This window comes from Talpa europaea, assembly GCF_964194135.1.
Source record: "Talpa europaea genome assembly, chromosome: 10".
Lineage (NCBI taxonomy): Eukaryota > Metazoa > Chordata > Mammalia > Eulipotyphla > Talpidae > Talpa > Talpa europaea.
Window position 1 is genome coordinate 75,316,209 of NC_140077.1, and position 20,200 is coordinate 75,336,408.

General features: G+C 39.6%; 1 protein-coding gene across 7 annotated transcripts in view; it reads right to left on the minus strand.

Moving 5' to 3' along the window:
* The window catches only part of PPP1R12B (protein phosphatase 1 regulatory subunit 12B), a gene marked incomplete at both ends in the record, with an annotated part of 173,196 nt that overhangs the window by 15,508 nt on the left and 137,488 nt on the right, over positions 1 to 20,200 (minus strand). For all 7 annotated transcript variants that reach the window (XM_084246413.1, XM_084246412.1, XM_084246409.1 and 4 more), the window contains 2 exons: positions 789 to 933; positions 4,101 to 4,117. In XM_084246413.1, the coding sequence (XP_084102539.1) occupies positions 789 to 933; positions 4,101 to 4,117 (162 nt within the window). The remainder of the gene's footprint in view (positions 1 to 788; positions 934 to 4,100; positions 4,118 to 20,200) is intronic.

Sequence of the window (20,200 nt, forward strand, 5' to 3'; positions counted from 1 at the left end):
AATATTGGTCCCTTGTACTTTAAATCAATGAAATCCCAGGTGCTGAACCCAAAGAGAATGATGCTCCATCTCAATAATGTCAATCTCTGAGGTAAGACAGTTGTTCCATTTTCTCCTACGGGGCATTTGCAAAGCTTAAAAACATGGTTCCCCACACAAAAGAGAATTCTCTCTTTAGAGTCAGCCTAGCCTATAATTGATTTTAGTCAAGTTCTACTTAACCAAACATTAACAGAACAAACATTTTCTTAACAAAAATGTTTTTTCCTGGCATCTCAAGCACTTGAAAGGGACGGTTTTCAAGTCTGCCCCTGGAGCTAGGCACTCTTCTGTAAGAACTGAAGGCAACGGACTTTACGAGTGATTTAAATCTCCTCCAAACCCAAATTATTATTTGCTGTCACCAAGAAGTATGTAGTTGATATTCATGGAGTTCATTAAAACCATGAGTCTGTTAAAAATATCAGTTTTCCCAATGATTCTCTGGGCTCAGACAGCATTGTTTTAATTTCCCTTTTTATAATTCTGAACACTTTCATCTATACCTCTAAATAGCTGACTCTAGGTATATGTACTGTACAAAAAGCAACATATGAATGAGTCTTCATTTAGATGGTAGAAAGGTAGAGCAAGCCAAGAAAGCTGAAAGGAATTAGTTGCCACCATTTATCATGTAACTGCCTTTTCTTCTGCTTCATTGGAAGTACACTTATTTTTCTACCCTAGGGAAAAGGCTCAGAGGTTTATGTGCTGTAACCCAAGAACAGGAAACTGAAAAGAGACCCTACTTTTTTATAATCCCTGTTGCTGTCCTCTTCTACCCGGCTGGATAGGCTGGCGAGACGGGCCTCCCGGGCCTCCCGGCGCGCTCTGGCCGAGGCCCGCTCACTGTAGGAATCGCTGGTTGTAGGGTTACTACTTCCTGATTCCAACCTGTGGACATAAATTAAAGACAAAAATTGGTTTTGAGAACAAAGAAATGATGGGAAGTTGAGCTTAAAGGTGGTCTGCTCCATTCCTATGCAGCATTTGAGAGCTCTGGTCAGAGACTACACAACATTCCTGGACCTCCCTCAGCAGCATCCTGGGCACAGAGTTGGGCTGCAACAACCTTGAGAAGGGCTTGTTATTTGCCAAGAATGAAGATGATGTGTAAAGTTGGTGATTTGGACCCATGTGCTGACTTCAATCTTAGAGCTTTTCAAATTAGTTTAGGGTTTAACAACTTCTCTTAAGAGCATGCTTTTTAAATCAAACATTTCTTGGCTCTCAATGGCTCTTGGAAAATGATTCCAATGAACTGCCAATGAATCAGAAACATGTGGACTTGGAGGTCTGAGCCAGAGAATGAATGGGGGGATATGGGGGGGCCACAAGGACAAGGCGTATTTGCTCTTCAGGTGCACCTGGGGAAATGCAGACATCTCAGGGGTACCACCACAGTGCCAAAACACTTAGTTTCCTACCCTTTTATCTATATTCTATTCAATACATCAAGACTATTATGCCTACGATTAAGTTTCTACATCTTTTTAGCAAGTGAGTTCTTAAAGCTGATGGTGGTCTTATTTCCAGTGGGAATTGTCTCTCACCTAACGACTTGCTGAAGAGTACAAATGTCATTCTGAAACTTAATATTGGTTTAAACTTTTGACTTTGCTCTTTCCAAGCTAAAACGTGGCACATGAAACTGCTCTGTACAAACCAGCCCCGCAGAGCGTGATGTCCCCAAACTGAGATGGTTTGAAGAGTCCCAGCTGTGGAACTTCCAGATGATGCCTCTGCCCTGTGGTGACTGTGGACGAGGTTGGGGCTGGGGGACTTCAGTATTAGGAGAGGTAATGGAGCAATAGGGTGACTCAGAGAGAGGATAGACAAAGCTCTCGTTGACATTAATGGACACTTTTTTCTTATATGCCAAGTCCTTAACATTCTTTTAAAAGAATTATAAATAGAAGTTTCTTTATTGGCTTTTCTGATTACAAAAGCAATACATATTTGTAGAATAATTTAAATAATACCAAAGTGTCTAAAATAAACAATGAAATTCACCCTAGGATCCTGCCCTCAAAATAACTGTTTAGTTATATCCTGGCAGCATGTTAAACACATAAATATGTGAAAAATATTTCTGTAAAGAAAATCATACATACTGTTGTCTAACTCCTGCACTTCAACACTATGATTGTGGGCATCTTACCAGGTAAATAAAAATGGATTTCTCTCATTTTTTTTAAAATGACTGTATTCTCTTGCACTGTACTGCTATTATAACAATCTTCTGTTTGACAGACACATTGCTTTGAATTTTCTAGCTTCTATAAATAATGCGACAATGAAAGGATGTCTATAAATCTTAGTGCACTTGTCCAATTATTGTCTTAGGACAAAACCTTAGAAGAAAAGCTGTTTAGTCAAGGAGTAAAAATCTTCCTCCAGGAAGGTTAATCCTTTTTAATCCAATAGGAGAAATGTAATATTTCCCTGTCATTAATTTTAATGTTTTAAAATTAGGTAGGTAGTTTCATATCTTTGGTTATTTAGCTATGTTTCTGAATTGCCTATACAGAGCATTTGTTGATCTTTCTTGTTATCTCAGAGAAGGCTCCCATATAGTGGGGCTTCAAAAACTAACACAGGTTACAAATTTCACCCCCCATTTCTTGGCTCTGTTTATGGCATCTTTTATTAGCAGAGATTTCTACAATCAGACAATTTTTACCTTCATGGTATCATTCTTGGGAAGATCTTTCTTATATAAAGATTATAAGTATTCTACTACTTTTGTCATAAAATATTTTTCTCTTAAAATATATAAAATAAAAAAATATATAAAAAACTGTCTACCCCAAATGTATTTTTTGTTGTTTTGCTTTCTGGTATGGCTTAGAGAAGGCTCTGTTTTCCCAAGTAGATAATTGCCCCAATGAGCACTTATTGAAGAGCAGAAGGGCTCTAGAAAGGTCACCTTACATACTAGACATTTGGGGACTTATCTATAGTGTCTCATCAATCTTTTGATTTATCTTGAATTAGTACCCCACAGTTTTAATAACTGCAGTTTTATAGCATATTCTGAAGCCTGTAGGGAAAGTCTTCTTTCACAAATTGACTTCACAAAAAGTCAACTATAGCAAAAATACCATTCTATCATTTTTGCAAAACTAATTTTCTGCTAGGCTAGTACTAAATTACTTATCCTCAACTGGTGCTTGGTGAGATGGTGAGCACAGGAAGATACATGCAAGCTTGTAAACTGTAAAATATATTAACAAAGAACCATTTCAATTACCACACAAACTACGAGACTCATTTGTCCTATGCCATCCCAGAACTACATCTTTCCCCAATCTCCTCTTAACTTCTCCATCAGAGGAAGAGCTGGAAAGGAGAGAGGAGAAATTTTGACTCCACAGTGTCTCCTATTTTCATTTTGTTTCTCAGGAAGATCAACTAGTTTTGTAGCCTTAGGTTCTAGGTGAAAAATTACAGAGGATCATCCCCCAGACTCTGATAATACGGCTTGCATTTTTTCCAGCAATTGCAAAATAGGTCTTTAGTTCATTTAATGTTTTATTAATGAGCACTATTCTAGGTATAAGGGATTGTGTTTGATCCTTTTATTAACTGTCAGTATCTAAACCCTGTCTCAGGTCAGGCATCTGCTCTGCACTGCAGTCTCCCTGAACCATCAGATCAGGTTGCTCGCCTCTTGTCTCTGCTCAGATGACCTGCCCACATTTCTATCTTGGCACTTATTATTATATCTTATTCAAGTTATTTATCTCATTGGTTGTACGCTAAGAGCCTTATTCATGTTGCTTCCTCTGCATCATGCACAGTGCCTGGTACACTAGTGCTCTAGAAAATTAATGTAGTGGCAGAGTTGGAAAGAGGAAAATCTAGAAGCAGGAAGTGAAGCTGAAAAGCTACAGTATCACTTTAGGCAGGAGATATTAAGTCTGAATTATTGTGGGGGCTGTGGAAATGAAAAGGGAGAAAAGGGCGTGAAAAATACTACTAAACCATATAAAGTTTAATTAGACCTGCATTTACTCACACGTACCAAGCATGCATATAACACAGGGAAAAGTTCTTACCTAGAAAGTCTTTCATGCTAGAGAAAGGAGGAGAAAAAAACAAAAAAAACAGCATTAGTAAGGGACTGATTTTTACTATTTGCATTTATAAATACTTTGTAAAAATAAGATGTCTCACATTCACTATGAGAGGAGTGCAATTTAAGAAAAGCATTTCACCTGGACTAAGGCTGCTTAGCTCTAGCTCATACGTCTCTGCATTCCATGACTCACCAGATTAGCTGCATTGGGGAGAGCATCTTTTTAAACTGGAAGTCAGCAAAATGTAAATGATAAAAACTGCTGTGCCCCCTGCTCCCTCTTTTCCTGGTGCCCTAGAAGTGAGTGACATTCTTGTGACTTTCAGCCTCTCTGGCTCTCAGTCTTCGTTCTATTAATTTTTTTCAGCTTACAAATCACCAACTCCATCCTTTGTGAACAATGCAATTTACAAATATTAAAACTCAGAGCTCCTGGTTTTCTTTCAGATCTCTAGTGAAGGTAAAGGAGGGAAGAAGGGGAAGGTGAGGGAAGTACCAGCATAGTCCCTGGGATGCTGGTAAAATGTAAAGAGTAAGAAAGTACTGAGTTTTCTGAAGAAAGAAGTTTTATAGATACAAACTGTAAACTTGGTGATCTATGGCCACTGTAAACACACTGAACAATAAGAAATGATTACGTCTGTGCACTACATTTATTTTTTAATTATAAATGACCTATACCCTCTTCATTTTTTAAAATTAAAAGTAAGGCAAATAAAAACAAGTATTGGAATGTACTTATGTTTGCTCTTGAAGTGTTAAAAGACAACAAACTCCTCAAGGCAGAGAAAAGAAGGAATAAGAAAAACAAGGGCCAATAACCCACAAAGCGGATAGTGAATCCTTGAACTACCGAGGAATTGCTCAACGACGCTGCTCACATGAAGCATGACGCAGTCCCTGGAAGCCATGTTTTATTCCAGCACCACAGCCTGACGAACCACACTCTCAACAGTCTAGCGGAAGTACGGCAGCCGGCGCCTCTGACTGAAGAGGGGCTGAGCAGGTAAACGTGGGAAAAGCTGACTTTTCTCCATGGAATTTTCTCTTTAAACCAGGGGTAACATTCATCAAAATTCTCTCATATGCTTTTCAAAATGTATACATGCCTCACCTCAATCCTGAGGGCGAGGATTCTCTTCAATAGATCTAGAGTAGGGCCTCCAACACATTTTTTAAAGTGCCCAGGTGATTCTGTTGTACAAAGGTTTTTGTACAACAAAGCCTTTTGGACATGAAAACATACCCCATTTGAGATGGGGGTGTCAGGAAGAAAAGCATACAGTGTATTTTTAACATTCTCAGCCACTTGGAGCTGAGTATCCTAAAATCTGCAATCTGGAATTCAGGAATTTTCCTTCCTCACATTTATAACTGATCGCCGGTGAGAGTCATACGTAGCCCACATTATCAATTACTGCTTTTTCAACATCAAATAGGTTCTTTCCCCTTCCTACTTAAAGCCGTTTTAAAATGGAAACTAAATTTTAATCACTTCTCAAGAAACACTTCTTATATAAAAATGATTCAAGTTACTCAAGCACAACCAAGATAATTAGATTGTTGGTGAAACTCACTAGTTTTGTTAAGATCCAGCTTTATGGCATCTGAGCTAGTTAAAATTCATACTTTAGGAAAACTGTGAATGGAGACAGGCCAAGGATTTACAAATACTGAGCATGAACTCCACACCAGGGCTATTGAGTATAAGAGCCCATGAGTGCAGAGCCCTGCCAGGAGGGTGCCGAGAAGAATAAGCTGAACAACAATACGCTGCATGACAGAGCCAGGAAAGCTCTGTGAACACGTTAACACGCTCATCTGAAGCAGGAAAAGCGTGGAAGCAAGAGCCATGGAGATGACAAGGGTCATCAGAGGGCTCCAGAGAAGAAACTTCCTGGAAAAAAAGTGCTCTGAGAAGATGATACTAGAGAAATATAAACATATACACTTATACATTTACTTAAAAAAGAACAACAACATAGTTAGGGTCCTTATCTGTGACCCAGTCACTCTAATACATTCCCAGGGACAGCCTCAGTGTCCGGGCTGCTAGAACATGGCAGGTGCTCAAACACTTATTGAACCGAACTGTTAATGCTTCCAGGAAGGAATGTCATGGCCTTGGCTGTACCTGAGTTCTAATTTCTGTTGACATCATCCAGCCATGTGACCTTGGGCAAGGTACCACTTACTTTTGTGGTAAAAATTAAATGGGATAATTGGAGGAAGTTCACTCTTTACATTTCCTATCCCCTTTTCTCCTCTTCTATTTTTCAGTCATACAAATACTACACTGGCTATTGATGGTAGCAAGTTCAAGCCTTGGTGCAGGGAACTGAGACATAACCATATGAAACAATAAATTAGGACATCATTTACTTTCTTTTGCTCCCTAAAGGCGGAATAGCCTTTTTCAAACTCTACCATCCACGTGGGAGAACGATTTGACAATCTCTCCAAAGATGAATGTTCCACTTGGAAATGTTAGACATGGAAAAATGACCCACTTATAATCAAGTGTCTGCTTTGAGCCTCTTTTGTTCTTCTTACTCAAATATAAGCTCATTTCTGCACATGTGCATAGACCGAGGACTGATTAATTTACTGATCATCAAATCTATTTACTGAGTTTGTTACTCCTAAAATGTGAGATGTCCCTTAAATTTGCTTTTCCTCTTTGCAAATATCTAATCTGTTGGGTAAGATTTTAGTTACACCTTTATCTTTAAATTCTGCTGTGTGGACTATGGTAGTTGGTTCTACAGTGAAGAATCAGGCTTTATTTCCACTAAAATAGAGAAATTAGGAATCTACTGGGTGTTAGTCTTACCATTACACACACATACACATACACATAGACACAAATCATCTTCATTGACTTACTCCCATAAGAATGCTGTATAATTAACTTTTTATATTTAGAATGTTCTAGAAGCACCATGAAGTAATTTATGCCCTGTCATTCATCATACCCAAGAAATTCTCAGACAGATAGGTGGTTGTATAATATGGCTGTCTCTAGCATATGGCCTCCACTGAGAGTTTGCTGCTGTAAATATGAATGCTTGAAAACTACAAAAAAATAGGTTAGCACTACCAAGACATCAGGGCTCCTGGATATGAAAAAGTAGATTCCACAGGGTTTTCAAGAGGCCTAAATTAATTTTTCCACAAATGAGACAGCAAGTGGAGGGAGGGAATGTTAATGGTACTCAGACTTAGACTTGCCACACCAGCTCTTGACCCTACAGGCGTACTGCAGGGGAGGTTTCCTAGAGATAGCCACCTAAGAAGCTGGTGAACGACACTCTTACTTCTGCCAGGAGCAATTAAAAGCATATATCACCGTCTGTCATTTATCATTTTTAAAGGCATGCTAAGGATTGTGTTATCAATTTCTTTTGGGGTTAATTTTTATAAAAGTTCTGGGGTTTCTAACTAGGGTTTCTAACTGGGGTTTCTAAAGGAGATGGTATTCTCACTCTAATTTTCCTTTAAGTCTTTCAGCCTAAGGAGAGCATTCTTAAAGGCTGGTGGGCAAGTTAGCTTTAAAGTACACAGGAATTAGGGTTCAGTTTCTAATAAAATGGCTTAGGTTTTTCCATCACACGTGCTGATTTTTTAGAAACTATTGTTTTGCTTGGTTTCTTGATATCCGAGACAATCTGGGATCTGACCAAACAAACAAAAAATAAACAAACAAAAAAAACCCCGACAACAAACCACTGCTTAGATTTAGAAAGAGAAAAGTTTGGATTTCTTGGGTAAAAGGAGCAGAGTTGCTGAATTGGTAGAGGAGACCTGACTTTAATTTTTCCTCTTATCCTTCAATCACTCAAACTAAGGTCAATCAAACACACTTTACTGTTATGCAGACACTGCTTCTCATTCAAAAAGCTGACTGCCATCCCTGCAGGGAGACTACCGAGTAAATCTGGAGTTGGGGGCGGGTGGAGGGGGGGAGAAGTGGAGTGGGAGGGGGTAAGATAGTGGTGGTTCTCCAACAGAAACCAAGAAGTGACATCATAAGAGGGAAGTAAAACATAGGATAGGGAAATGAACATAAAACTCAACCAGGGAAGATTCTAAGAGGCCAGCCTTGTGGGAAGGAAAAAAGGGAAGTCCTAGAATAGAGGGGCTTGAGGATGCCAGTTAAATCTATGGTCTTTTGATGGTAAGGAATGTGGGTTTCTCTCACCTATGCTCTAGGAAAGGCTCTCTCTGTCTCAAAAACAGAATACTCCTGAATTCTTCACTCTGACATGACACATAAGTCTTCTATCTAATATGCAGGTTAAAACACAAATGCTATATGTCATATGCTCTCGTTAGGGAGTTTTAGGAGAAACTTCCATAAAGGTTTTTTTTTTTTTTTTTTGTTAAAGATTGATTGTTGCTCTATTTTCTGTTGAAGACAAATGAATGATGGCCATTAAGATGAGACTCTCTGGTGTGTCTGAAATGCATAAAAACTGCTCAAAGAAGGAATTATTTTCACAGCTTTTGTGGCCCAAGTGAGGATGATACTGTGAATGGGACCCTTCAGCAGATATGACGAAAATTTGTTCAGAAACCAATATGAATACAGAAAGTAGAAGTAAAAAGAATGATTAGCTAAGAAAGGCCAGAGTTGTTTTTTTTTTTTTTTAAAGCCCCCAAACCAAGAAGCAGGCTCCTTTCTTTCATACTTCTTGAAATTCTCCCATCATAATCTCATTGGTTGAGTCCTGTTTCTAATAAAAGAACAGAGCGAAGATCATCACTAATTCAGATGGCAATCCTGGAAAGGGACAGGAATCAAGCTGGTTTTGATTTGTGAAATGTGTAGGGCTCTCAAAACACCAGAGACTGACTTAGAAAAAGCCTCACAAAAGCTTTTAACTTGAAAGTTATCAGGAGTTCAGGAAGGCACATAATTAAAACCAAACTTCTTTGACCAAGTTTAAAATAAAATTGTGGCTCTGGAAAATTGGGCCCAAGGGAAAGGAATGAGACCAAGTCACATGTCCACTGCCAAGACTGAAATGGGTTTAAATTATGTTCCTTTTGGGTTAGACCTGACCCTACAGTGGTGGGAAAAAACTCCTATTTACATTTTCCCTGAAGAAGGACTAGCAGAAAGAACATTTTATATCATGTTCCTGTGCACTAACTGAGCCAGGGGAAACAATCTGAGCTATTCTGGGATGGCCTGCAGAGAACCAGCTTTTCCCCTCGGTGTTCTCAGATAATGACTGATGATGAACAAGCCAATGATGTGAGCATGGCTGCAGGGAGGCCCTTTCAGATTTTCAGGGCCACTGCAAACCTAGTTGTTTTCTCAGTTAATCCAAAATGATGTACTTTTATAACTTTTTGAGTTTAAGAACCATTCTGGTTTCCTATATCTGTCTAAGAGAAGGTTTTTCTCCCCTTCAACCATAAGGAAGAGTACCCTTCATAACTCAAACAGATGGGGCTCTGGGGAAATTTGAGAGTCTATTGGTCTCCAGCTTTGAAATGGATCTTTCTGTGACTATATTGCTGTAGTTATACATTTGGAGATCCAGAACAAATTGGAAATACATGCTGGGGGTGAAATGAAACTTAAGATTTATGCAAAGATGTAACAGTAGGGGACAGTGATGTGAGGATATTGGTCTTTTTCTCCATATTTAAAAAATTAATATTTCCTTAATATCATCAACTATTCATCAGTTGTGTAAGTTTTCTATTGCCCTGGTAACAGACTGCCATAAAACTTAGTGGCTCAAAACATCCACTTATTATCTCACAGTTGTGTAGGGCAGAAACCCAGCACTGCTCTACTGGCCCCCTGCTCAGGTCTTACCTGAGAGCTTGAATTAAGTTTTAATTCCTCCCCAGCATATATTTCCAATTTGTGCGGGATCTCCTAATATATTATTGGAACAATATACACTCAGAAATATCCATTTCAAAGCTGGAGACCAATAGACTCTCAAGTTTCCCAAATACTGGTAAGTATGGCATAGAAGAAATCCAGGGGCCTGCTGGCTGGGCTCTGAACAGAAGGTTTTGGGGAAGAATCTACTTTCATATTCACTCATTTTGCTGGGAGAATCCAGCTCCCTGTGGCTGTCTCAGGCCTGCTTCCTTGCTGGCTGTCAGCTCATTGCTTCTGCAGGCTCTCACATCCCTTCTCATGTGGCCCCTCCATGTTCAAACCAGCAAAGGCACAATGAGTCCTTTCCACATTTCAAATTTCTCTGGTCTCCCTCTGCATCAGCTAAGAAAGTTCTCTACTTTTAGGGCTCAGGTGATTAGATCAGGCCCATCCAGGAAAATCTTCCTAATTTAAGGTCATTGTGTCACATGACATAATTCTGGGAGAGTGATCTCATCCTAACTATGGGCTCTGGAGAGCAGGCTGAGGCATTTCTGGAGAGACATTTTAGAAATTTTGACTACCATAGGGACTCCCCCTTTAAAGAAAATATGGTATAGCTTTACCTATCATATCCTCAAAGTGAGAGACATCCATGGTATCCAGCCAGTCACTGTGGGCGATCACATACATTCAGAATGTGAAGAACGCTGAAAGCACTGACCGGCGCTGCGATGGCATACCCACTCGAGCAAGCGGATGTGTGTGAGAGGATGCTCTGAAGCCAAAATTGACTTTCAAAAGTATATCTTAAATTTCATAATATATTCTTTGATTAAATTTCATAATATATTTCATAATATATTAAATTTCATAATATATTCTTAACAAACAGTTAAGTCAAGAAGTATAGTACTTATATTTATTTATATTATAGGTAGTTCTGGAAAATCACATCATCAGATTGCAATTACCCTATCCATTTAATATTGCATGCCAAAATAAGATTGTTTATGTCACCTCCCGTATGCTAGCGTACCTCATTATATTTAAAAGAAAAATCATGAAGTTTATTAAGTGATAGAAAAAGACTCATCTTTTGTATATCTGTAGGTCAGGCTACCTAACTATTATTGGAATCTTCACGATCTCATTTGCTAATCAGGTCTGTTCCTTTTCTTTTTTTTTTTTTTAAAGATTTATTAATTTATGCATACAAGAGCTGGGGTACAGGCCAGATGCGGGGAGTGAGAGGATCCACCAGAGACAGAGTGGGGAACAGAACAGGCAGACTGGCTGAAATACACTGCTGAGGGGAGCAGTGGGTGAGTCAGGAGAGGTCTGCTGCACCATGTGGGTTGCTCCCTGGCCGGCCGGGGATTGAACTCGTGCTGCATAGGCTGCAGATTGCTTCATAGTGCGGTGCTTAACCCCTTGCGTCACCAGGGAGGCCCATATTCCTTTTCTTTTGGATTTTCCTAGCTTTGGAAGAGTTTCTAGATTTTTTTTTTAAATCAAAGAATGTACTTAATTGTAGAAGGAAATCCATGAATTTACTAAAGCCTCTCTGAAACAGCCAAGGCAAGTCATTTTATATTTAAAGATAATTCATGATCCACACAGACATTAGCAGGCTCCTGCATAATCTGTCCTTCACACACCAGGTATGATGGAAATGGCCAGGGGGAGTGAGAGTTCTACAGCTCTAGCACACGGGTCACGTTACTCACTTAACAATTTACTTTCTCCACAGCTCATAATTTTAGCCTATACTGGTGTGCACAGCTACTTGCAACTATAGTAGCCCTTGTAATACACTCAGATAACTAAACAACAGTCTTAGTGACACCCACAAAAAGAATCCTGAGCATTCCCCAGATACTATTAAGAAGTCACTGTTTGAATTCCACTCCTTTTCTCCAAGTTGGTTCCCAGGTCTCATCCCATTGCTCTGTAAAGTCTCTTCAACAAGTCTCTTTAGGCATCAAGCTACCCAAGCCCGAAACCTCGGGAGAGGGGCTTTTCACACTGTAAACATCATGGTGTAGCGTCAAGGGGCAGGAGTCATTTTATTTGGACTAGATTGAATGCGACAGCCTTCCGTGGACTGTCCTTGCTCTGCGGCTAATAAGGCTCTCCAAATTCCAGTTCTGAAGAGTGACTAAATAACTGGGACCTACATAAGTTCTTTATTTCTAAGTATGTTCCACACAAGGTCAGGCACTTCCTTTGTTCCCTTTCTGTCCCCACAGAAAACAGGATATCACATATTTTAGAGTTACAGATATACCAGCCAACTGCAATAAACAGGAATCTGAATGGCCTCGGGAAAAGCTGTGGTTCCCCTTCATTTCAAAAATTGGATTTTCTAGGGTGTGGTCTCTGACTCCCAGGCAGCATTTATTCCCTCAGAGTATTTACATTAAGTATCTGTGTGTGCCGAGCTCTGTGAATGATACTTAGAGGAATAAAATGAATTATTTACAGAATCTAAACATGGTTCTCTAGTCTCAAAAAGAATCAAACGCTGGATTATCTGGTACAAACAGTAAATAAAAAGGGCAGCCAGAAAAGGGAGGGACCAATACTGACTGGAAAGTTTTGGTAAGGCTTCATGGAAGCAACAGCCCTCCTGGATGCATCAGCCTGGAGTTTAAAACTGGGTGATCGTGAAGAGCACACCACCGTGTATGACCTTAATATAAGCTGCAGCTGTGTTAGGGTCTCAGTTATCCCAAAGAGCTCTGGCAACTCTGAGATATAAAGAACTGAAGATTTTCCCCCTCTAAATTGGCCTTCTATTCCCCCAAATGGAACTTGAGTCTTCAGATGTACAAGGTTCTTTGGATTTAGGAAGCTAAATTTTGCTCCCAGAGAAAAATTGTTAAAATTGTTAAATGTCAGAAGGGTCCCTCAGGTAAGAAAAATCTCTATAATTCAGGCTCTTCTAATTCAGAATTTGTTAAAATGTAAGATCCTGAGTTGAAACATACCTTTGTACTTTCATTTTAAAATTTATTTTACAAAGCTAAATAATAGCATAAACAAAGTAAAGGACATGGCCTTACTTACTTAAAGGATCTGTTTTGAGCCCTTGTAAATGGCTGTAGAGTAACCATTTACACCACATGCATTCACTAAAAAATAATTCCAGATAATGACCTTCAAGGGGGTAGTTGATCTTTTCTCCCTAGTGAAGTTATTAGCCAAAAATTTTATCATAGAAACATGAATTAATAAAGCCATACCTACTTAAAAATTATGTACAGTTGACTTTTTACTAATTTAGATTTGTCTCTTCTTAAACCATTCTGTAAAGTTATCCCTCCTTTAAAATAGGTTTTATTATTACTATCTTTTTTCCAATAAGATTCAGTAGTCATGGGCCTCCCTGGTGGCGCAGCGGTTGAGCACTGGGCTGCGAAGCTGCCCGCAGCCTCTGCAGCGCCGCTTTGATCCCCGTCCACCAGCGTGGGTCCCACATGGTGCGCAGACCTCTCCTGCCACCCGCTGCTCCCCTCAGCAGTGTGCTTCATCAGTCTGCCTGTTCTGTTCCCCGCTTTGGCTCTGGTGAATCCTCTCATCCTCCCACACTCTGACTGTACCCAGTGCTTGTATAAATAAATAAATAAATCTTTGAAAAAAAAAAAAGATTCAGTAGTCAGGGATGGTAGTTTGATGGAGACATAGTAGTTTCACAGGAATGGCTATAAAGCTTATGGGTTAAGCTGCAGCCAGTATGCTGGTTCCAGCATTTACTTGTTATGTCATCTCAGGTAAATACTTCTCTCTGCCTCAATGTCTTCATCAGTAAAATGGCAGAAAGGTAGATGTATCCAGTTTTCAAAAACATAAAATAGGGCCTCCCTGGTGGCGCAGGGGTTAAAGACACAGCGCTATCAAGCTATTGCCAGGCACTGCAGCATGCATTTGATCCCTGGCCAGGAACTAATCCACATCACCCACTGCTCCCCTCAGCAGTGTATTTCAGTCAGTCTGCCTGTTCTGCTCCCCACTCTGTCTCTGGTGAATCCTCTCACCAACCCTCCAAGCCCACACCTCTGGTCTATACCCCAGTTCTTGTATGCACAAACAAATCTTTAAAAAAAAACAAACATAAAATAAGAAAATAAATGCAAGTGTTTGGCAGAGCACCTGACACATAGTATATGTTTTATAAATAGCTATTGGTTTTATTACTATTTTCTTAGATTTTACATTCTCTCTCTTTTGCCCCCTCTTTGATTCTTTGGCTCTGCCAATGCTTATTGGCTGCAAGAGGAATAAGCCCAAACAAATTCTTTGGCACTAAAGTAAATATTTGGGTTTTTTTTCCCCCCCTAAATAAAAAAAAAATGTAGATTTTGCTTATCCAGGCCAATTTCTACTTACCCTTTCTAAGCTACAGATGTTTAAAGTCATTTTACTATCTGGATAGCTATATTTTCTTGCAGATAACCAAACATGTAAAATTCATTTTGGAAACCAACACAAAGATATAACAACTCACATGAAAATGTTGCTTTCATAACGAGCCATAAACAGGCTGAAATCCAGATACACATTTAGCACTTTTATCTAATCAAATGGGTAGAACTCCCTGCATTGCCTGTACCAAAGAAGGCTGCTGAAGGCCTCTCTGGTGGCTGAGGGGTTGGATCTCAGCACCCTATCACCGCTGAGGTCTGAGTTCAATCCCCGACCAGGGAGCTAACCCACACATGGTGCAACAGACCTCTTCTGTCTTGCCCACTGCACCCCTTAGCAGTGTATTTCAGTAGATCTGCCTGTTCTCCCCACTCTGTTTCTGGTGAATCCTCTCACCCCCTTCCCTGCATCTCTGGCCTACACCCGAGTTCTACACAAAAATAAGTTAAAAAAAAAAAGAAACTCTTAAAATAAAGAAGACCGCTGAGCTTTGGGCTGTGCTAACTAACACCCCTGTTATAGATAACCACCAGCTATTGCATTAATTATGCAACGGGGCTGAAAAAGAATAAAAGGCTGATGAAGCCAGCTCTGGTTATTTCCCTTTGTTCTTCTGACTGTAATTAATATCAGCTCACCCAAACACTATGAGATTGGGAAAAAGAGGTGAAAAACTATGCTGAATAATCTGGAAACATTTCCAAATTTGAAAAAAAATAAGCCCTAGTTGCACAGCTGGTAATGCACTGAAAACAAAACTGGAACCCTAAACTCTTAACTTAGTTGACTCTAAACTGACCTAAATTTCTGGGTTCTTTGAGAACTAAAGATTTTTACTGTAACATAAAGTTGACTATAATACCCATGGACAAACAAAAATACATGGTTCCAAGGGTAACTGGAAAATCCCTGGCAAGCAGCAGTGTGCCTTGATCTTTTGCTGTCACTCCCCCAAGGTTTTCTTCTAAGTTCTTCCAATGCTACATTTACCACTGAATCAGGCTGACCACTCACTTCAATAAAAGAAATCAATATTTTCAGCCCATAACTTTTCCCTGAGTTTCAGACTACTTTCTGAACATCACCATCGGTATGTTCTAAAATGCCTGGAACTCAATATATCCAAAAGTGAAACCACTTCCCCACTCAGCACCCCTTTCCCCCTGGCAGCTGCCCACTAGTTTTCACCATGCTATTCTCCACCAAGTCACCTAGACCCGAGACCCAGAGTCTTCCTGGACTCTGCCCTCTCACAGCCTCACCCCTGCTCCCATCCTATCAGTCTCTAAGTCTTGTCAGTTCTGCCTTCCCTCTGAATAGCTGAGTGCTTCTCTGCACTGCCCAGGACATGTTCAGGCCCTTATCACTTCTCAACTGGAGTAAGAAATCAGAGCCAATTGACCTGACTATCCCCAGACAACCCAGCCTTCATAGCTGTCAAAGATATTCTCTAACAAGCAATTCTGATCACAACAACTTCACTTCAAATTTTTCAATTCTTCATCCACATGACAGCTCCCCAAACCCTTAAAATGACATAGTAAGCTCCTTATGACCTGGCCCCTGCTGTGTCTCTGGCTTCATTTCCTATTTCAGCCCTAATAATACTCAAAATACTATATTCCTCATATTTTTTTTCACCTTGGTAATATGCTGTTTTCCTTCTTCTCTGTGCCCTTAACTCCTGTTTTTGAAACATCAGTCTTAAAGTACCTTCTACTTACATATCTTTTATTAGAAAATTCACCTCCCTTTTGTTATAATTTTTAATTTTCTCCTTTTTTCTTCCCAATTATATTGTCATTTCCTTGAGGAGAGGGTCTGTGTCATTTCTGAATTTTAGTGTCTGGAACAGAACTACTGAAGTAGATGGCCATGGAATGTTAATTGAGAGAGGACTCAAAATAGGGCAGCTGGCTTGGATACCCTTTATAATAGAAACAAAAAATTATAGGGTCAGGAATAGGTGAGGGTTTGCATTTGTGTGTTATCACCAGAAAACTCCAGGAAAGGAACTGATTCCATTAAAATTCCCAGTCTCTCTAGTCAACAAATCAAGACTTCAGATGTCATCTCATCCAGCTCACCGTGGTATTTGGGTCAACCAATATCCTTCTAGGGTTCATGAAATGGCCCTGAATGGGGAAACGACCTTTCTTCCTATAGGTTCTGCTATTCTTGGTTAGGATGATTCCTTGAGCTAAAGAATTACTGCTTATTGACTTTTCTTGAAAGAAATTTTTTTTAAAAGCCATAGTGGTTTTAGAGACAAGAAATGGTTAACAGATTGCACCCTTAATTAGCATTGTTGACTTAGACAAATTTTTCTCATTCATGACAATGGATTATAAAGTGGATTCCAGGTTGGTAGCATTCCAGATGTCATATCAGAAGATACTACAAAGGATAAGAGAATACACCAAAGAACTGATGTGAAGAATGAGGGTATGGAAGGTTGAGAGGCAGAATGCTGTTAACCAGAGTTGCCACATAGTTGAGCTCTCATGAAAACAGTAACCCTTTCTCCCCAATTGTTTATCAAATGGACTGATTAGCTTATAGATAAGTTGGGTATTTCATTTATTTACATTAAGGACTGAAAACTATGTAAAATCTTTCCATCTTTTCTTGAGACGTTAGTTCTGAAAGAGTAGCAATCCAGAGTAAATGGAAAAATCCTACTGATCTTGGTTGAGATGAAGGTCAAATACTACCCAATTCAATGAAGATTTTGTATGATTAAAAGATGCCCAGAGTTCAGCTGATGACCCATTTACTTCAAGACTATTCAATGTAAAGATCAACTTGCTAGTACAATTTGGACATTCTTTAGTATTTGTCATCTTTGGATATGACCTGTGTTGCTCATTTTGTTAAATGAGCAAGTAATACTTTGAGAATGCTGACCAATGACTACCGGTTCTTGCTTTCAAGATAATTAAAAAATGCTAAATTATTTAAATTGACTAGTTTCTTTTCTTTCTTCAGTAATAAAGCCTACATTTTCTTTCTTTTTTAAATCAGATTTCATTGATTTACTATTCATTTACAAAACTATATAATTTGGGGAGGTCAGCTTCACACCTTGCTATGGGTACGTATTTTCTCACCCACGACCCTTCCTACTATCAAACTCATCCCCTGGGCCCCTTGTTTGCACACTCTAACCCTTCCCTGTGATAACCACCATATTTTTCAGAGTCTAAGAGCTATTTTGATCATGTTTTGCCAGTTTGTTTACTTTGGCTATTTATTTCCCACATGAGTGAAACCATCTGGTAATTGTCTTTCACTTTCTGATTTACTTCACTTAGCACAATTTACTCAAGAACCAACCATGTTGTAAATGGGCTAGTTTCTAAACTTGAGACCCAATGCTATACACAAGCAAGAACCCAAGGAATCTGATGTATTTGTAGTGCATTTTTCTAAGTGTTGGCAAATTACTTCAAAAGGAAGTATTGCCACTAACTGTGAACTCAGCACCTCATGTTATAGTTGCTCGAGAATGTGAGAACACAGTCAAAGTCTTCAAATTCTCATAAATAACTACTGGTGTGGTTCCCATTAGAAAGGAGAGTGAATCTGGTAGTTGTTTAGCCTTCCCTAAGTAAGAAATCAACAATGAGCAGGTCTATTACTCTGGGAACTCCCAAATTCTTAGAGACAAAAAAGATGTTGAATTAGTGTAAACCTATTGTGAAAACCAAAGGAAGTAGTCAAAAATTAATTTCATTATTTAGGGTCAACCGAGACCAAAACAGCAATATTAGAGCATACTGCTCGGAACAGTCATTTTAGTGGTGATATGGAGGGCTTTTCCTTGTGAAGAAAGAAGGGTAGGTTTTTAAGAGCCATGTTTAATAGTATAATTTTTGTGTTCAGAAACTGGAAAGTATTTTTAAAATATAAACTGGAGAAGGTAAACAAAAATCTTGGCTGGTGAGGACATGAAGAGATTTTTCATTAGGAAGGATATTAGTCACACAATCTCTAGGCAAGCATCAGTCTGTTAAGTTATTAAAAGGGTTATAGGTTTGCTGAGTATTGAATTAATAATACTAAAAGTATCAGGTGCTATTGGTATTTTAAAGGTTAAGGTATAAGATAGCTTCTGGTTGCTAAAAAACCATCCTACTATTTGTTTTCTTAAGTTAAAAATTACACCTGTTTGAGTCACAGCTCATAGTTTGCCCATATTGCTTTTTGAACATGTGATGAAGAAGAAGGCCTGTTGATTGCCTCCCTTGTCTGTAGAAGACTGTGTGACCAACATCCTCCTTAATGAGAAATCACTTCATGTCCTCACCAGCCAAGAAGGTGTCCAAAACATTCGCCCCATAGGAATAGCTTTCATTTTAAAATTCCCTTTGAGGACATTTTCCTTATATGGAAGTAGATTTAATATTCAGCCCCTTTAACATCACTAAAAAAAAAAAAATCACAAACTTTTATATGTTGGCTCAAAATTTCAATCCTTTGTTTTGAGGAATGTTGGCTCCAGGGTTACACCTCTTTTACTTTGTGCAACCTCTGGAAAATCACATCTACACAAGTCATAGAAGTTTGGAGGAGGAGAGTAAGAACTGTTCTGATCTTGACTCTGTCGTGCACAGGGCCATCCCTATTCTAAGAGGTCCCCCTTAGGAGAAATCTGGAGACCCTGTAGCCGATGGGGCCTTGGGCTCTGTGGGATTCATAGACCCATACCCTTTGACCAGGATTTGAGAATCAGGTGCGAGAGAGTCATTAGGGCTGTCAACACTAGGCCTGTGTTTGTAGAAACAGCCTCTCTCCTTCCTGCAATTTCTGTTTCCTGAAATTCTATCTCTATCACATCTGGATTTTGACGCTACCCAAGTTTTTAACTGTCATTTTGACCCTAGCATGCCTTTAACCTTCAAATATATTTGATACGAACTTCGGTGTTGCTGAAGAATATGGGTATTGAGGCAGAGAGACCTGATTCTGTTGCTAACTAGCTGAGCAAATAAGAGGAGTCATCCATGTCTATGTATCTGTTTCCTCCTATGTAAAATGGGGGCAGCAATGCCCTCCTCTCAGGGTGCTGAGAATTAAATGAAGTAATGAAAGTGAAAATACTGGAAGTGACGGGCACATGCCAGGTATTAAAGAAACAATTCTCATGTTTTCATTAGCATTAGAGCACTTTAGAAATACCACTCTTCGCCCTGTTCCCCAGTGGCAACTATATTACAGCAGCCAATGGCCAGGAGGCACTGGAAAACACATCAACCACCACCACACTAGTTGTTAAAGAGCCCCCAGACCAGTTTTTAGAGCACTGTAATTAGCCAGGACATGGGAGGAAACTATGAGATAAATCTTACCTGGTAAATCTCAGTTTTATACTACTAATAGCCTCTAAACTAGTCTTGCATATCTTTAAAAAAAAGATTTATTTATTTATGCATACAAGAACTGGGGTACAGGCCAGAGGTGTAGGGGGTGAGAGGACTCACCAGAGACAGAGTAGGGAACAGAACAGGTGGAATGACTGAAGTATACTGCTGAGGGGAGTAGTGGGCGAGACAGGAGAGGTCTGCTGCGTCATGTGGGTTGCTCCCTGGCTGGTTGGGGATTGAACTCATGCGGCAGCGGCTGCAGACAGCTTCATAGGTTGCGTCTTAACTCCTTGCACCACCAGGGAGGCCCTTGCGTATCTTTTACTCTCTCAGACATTGAAGACACGGGAAACACAATGGAACATGAGACATATGAAGATCCACACCCAGCGCTACAGTCTCACACCCCTGGGACACTGGCAGCTGGCCACAGTAAGC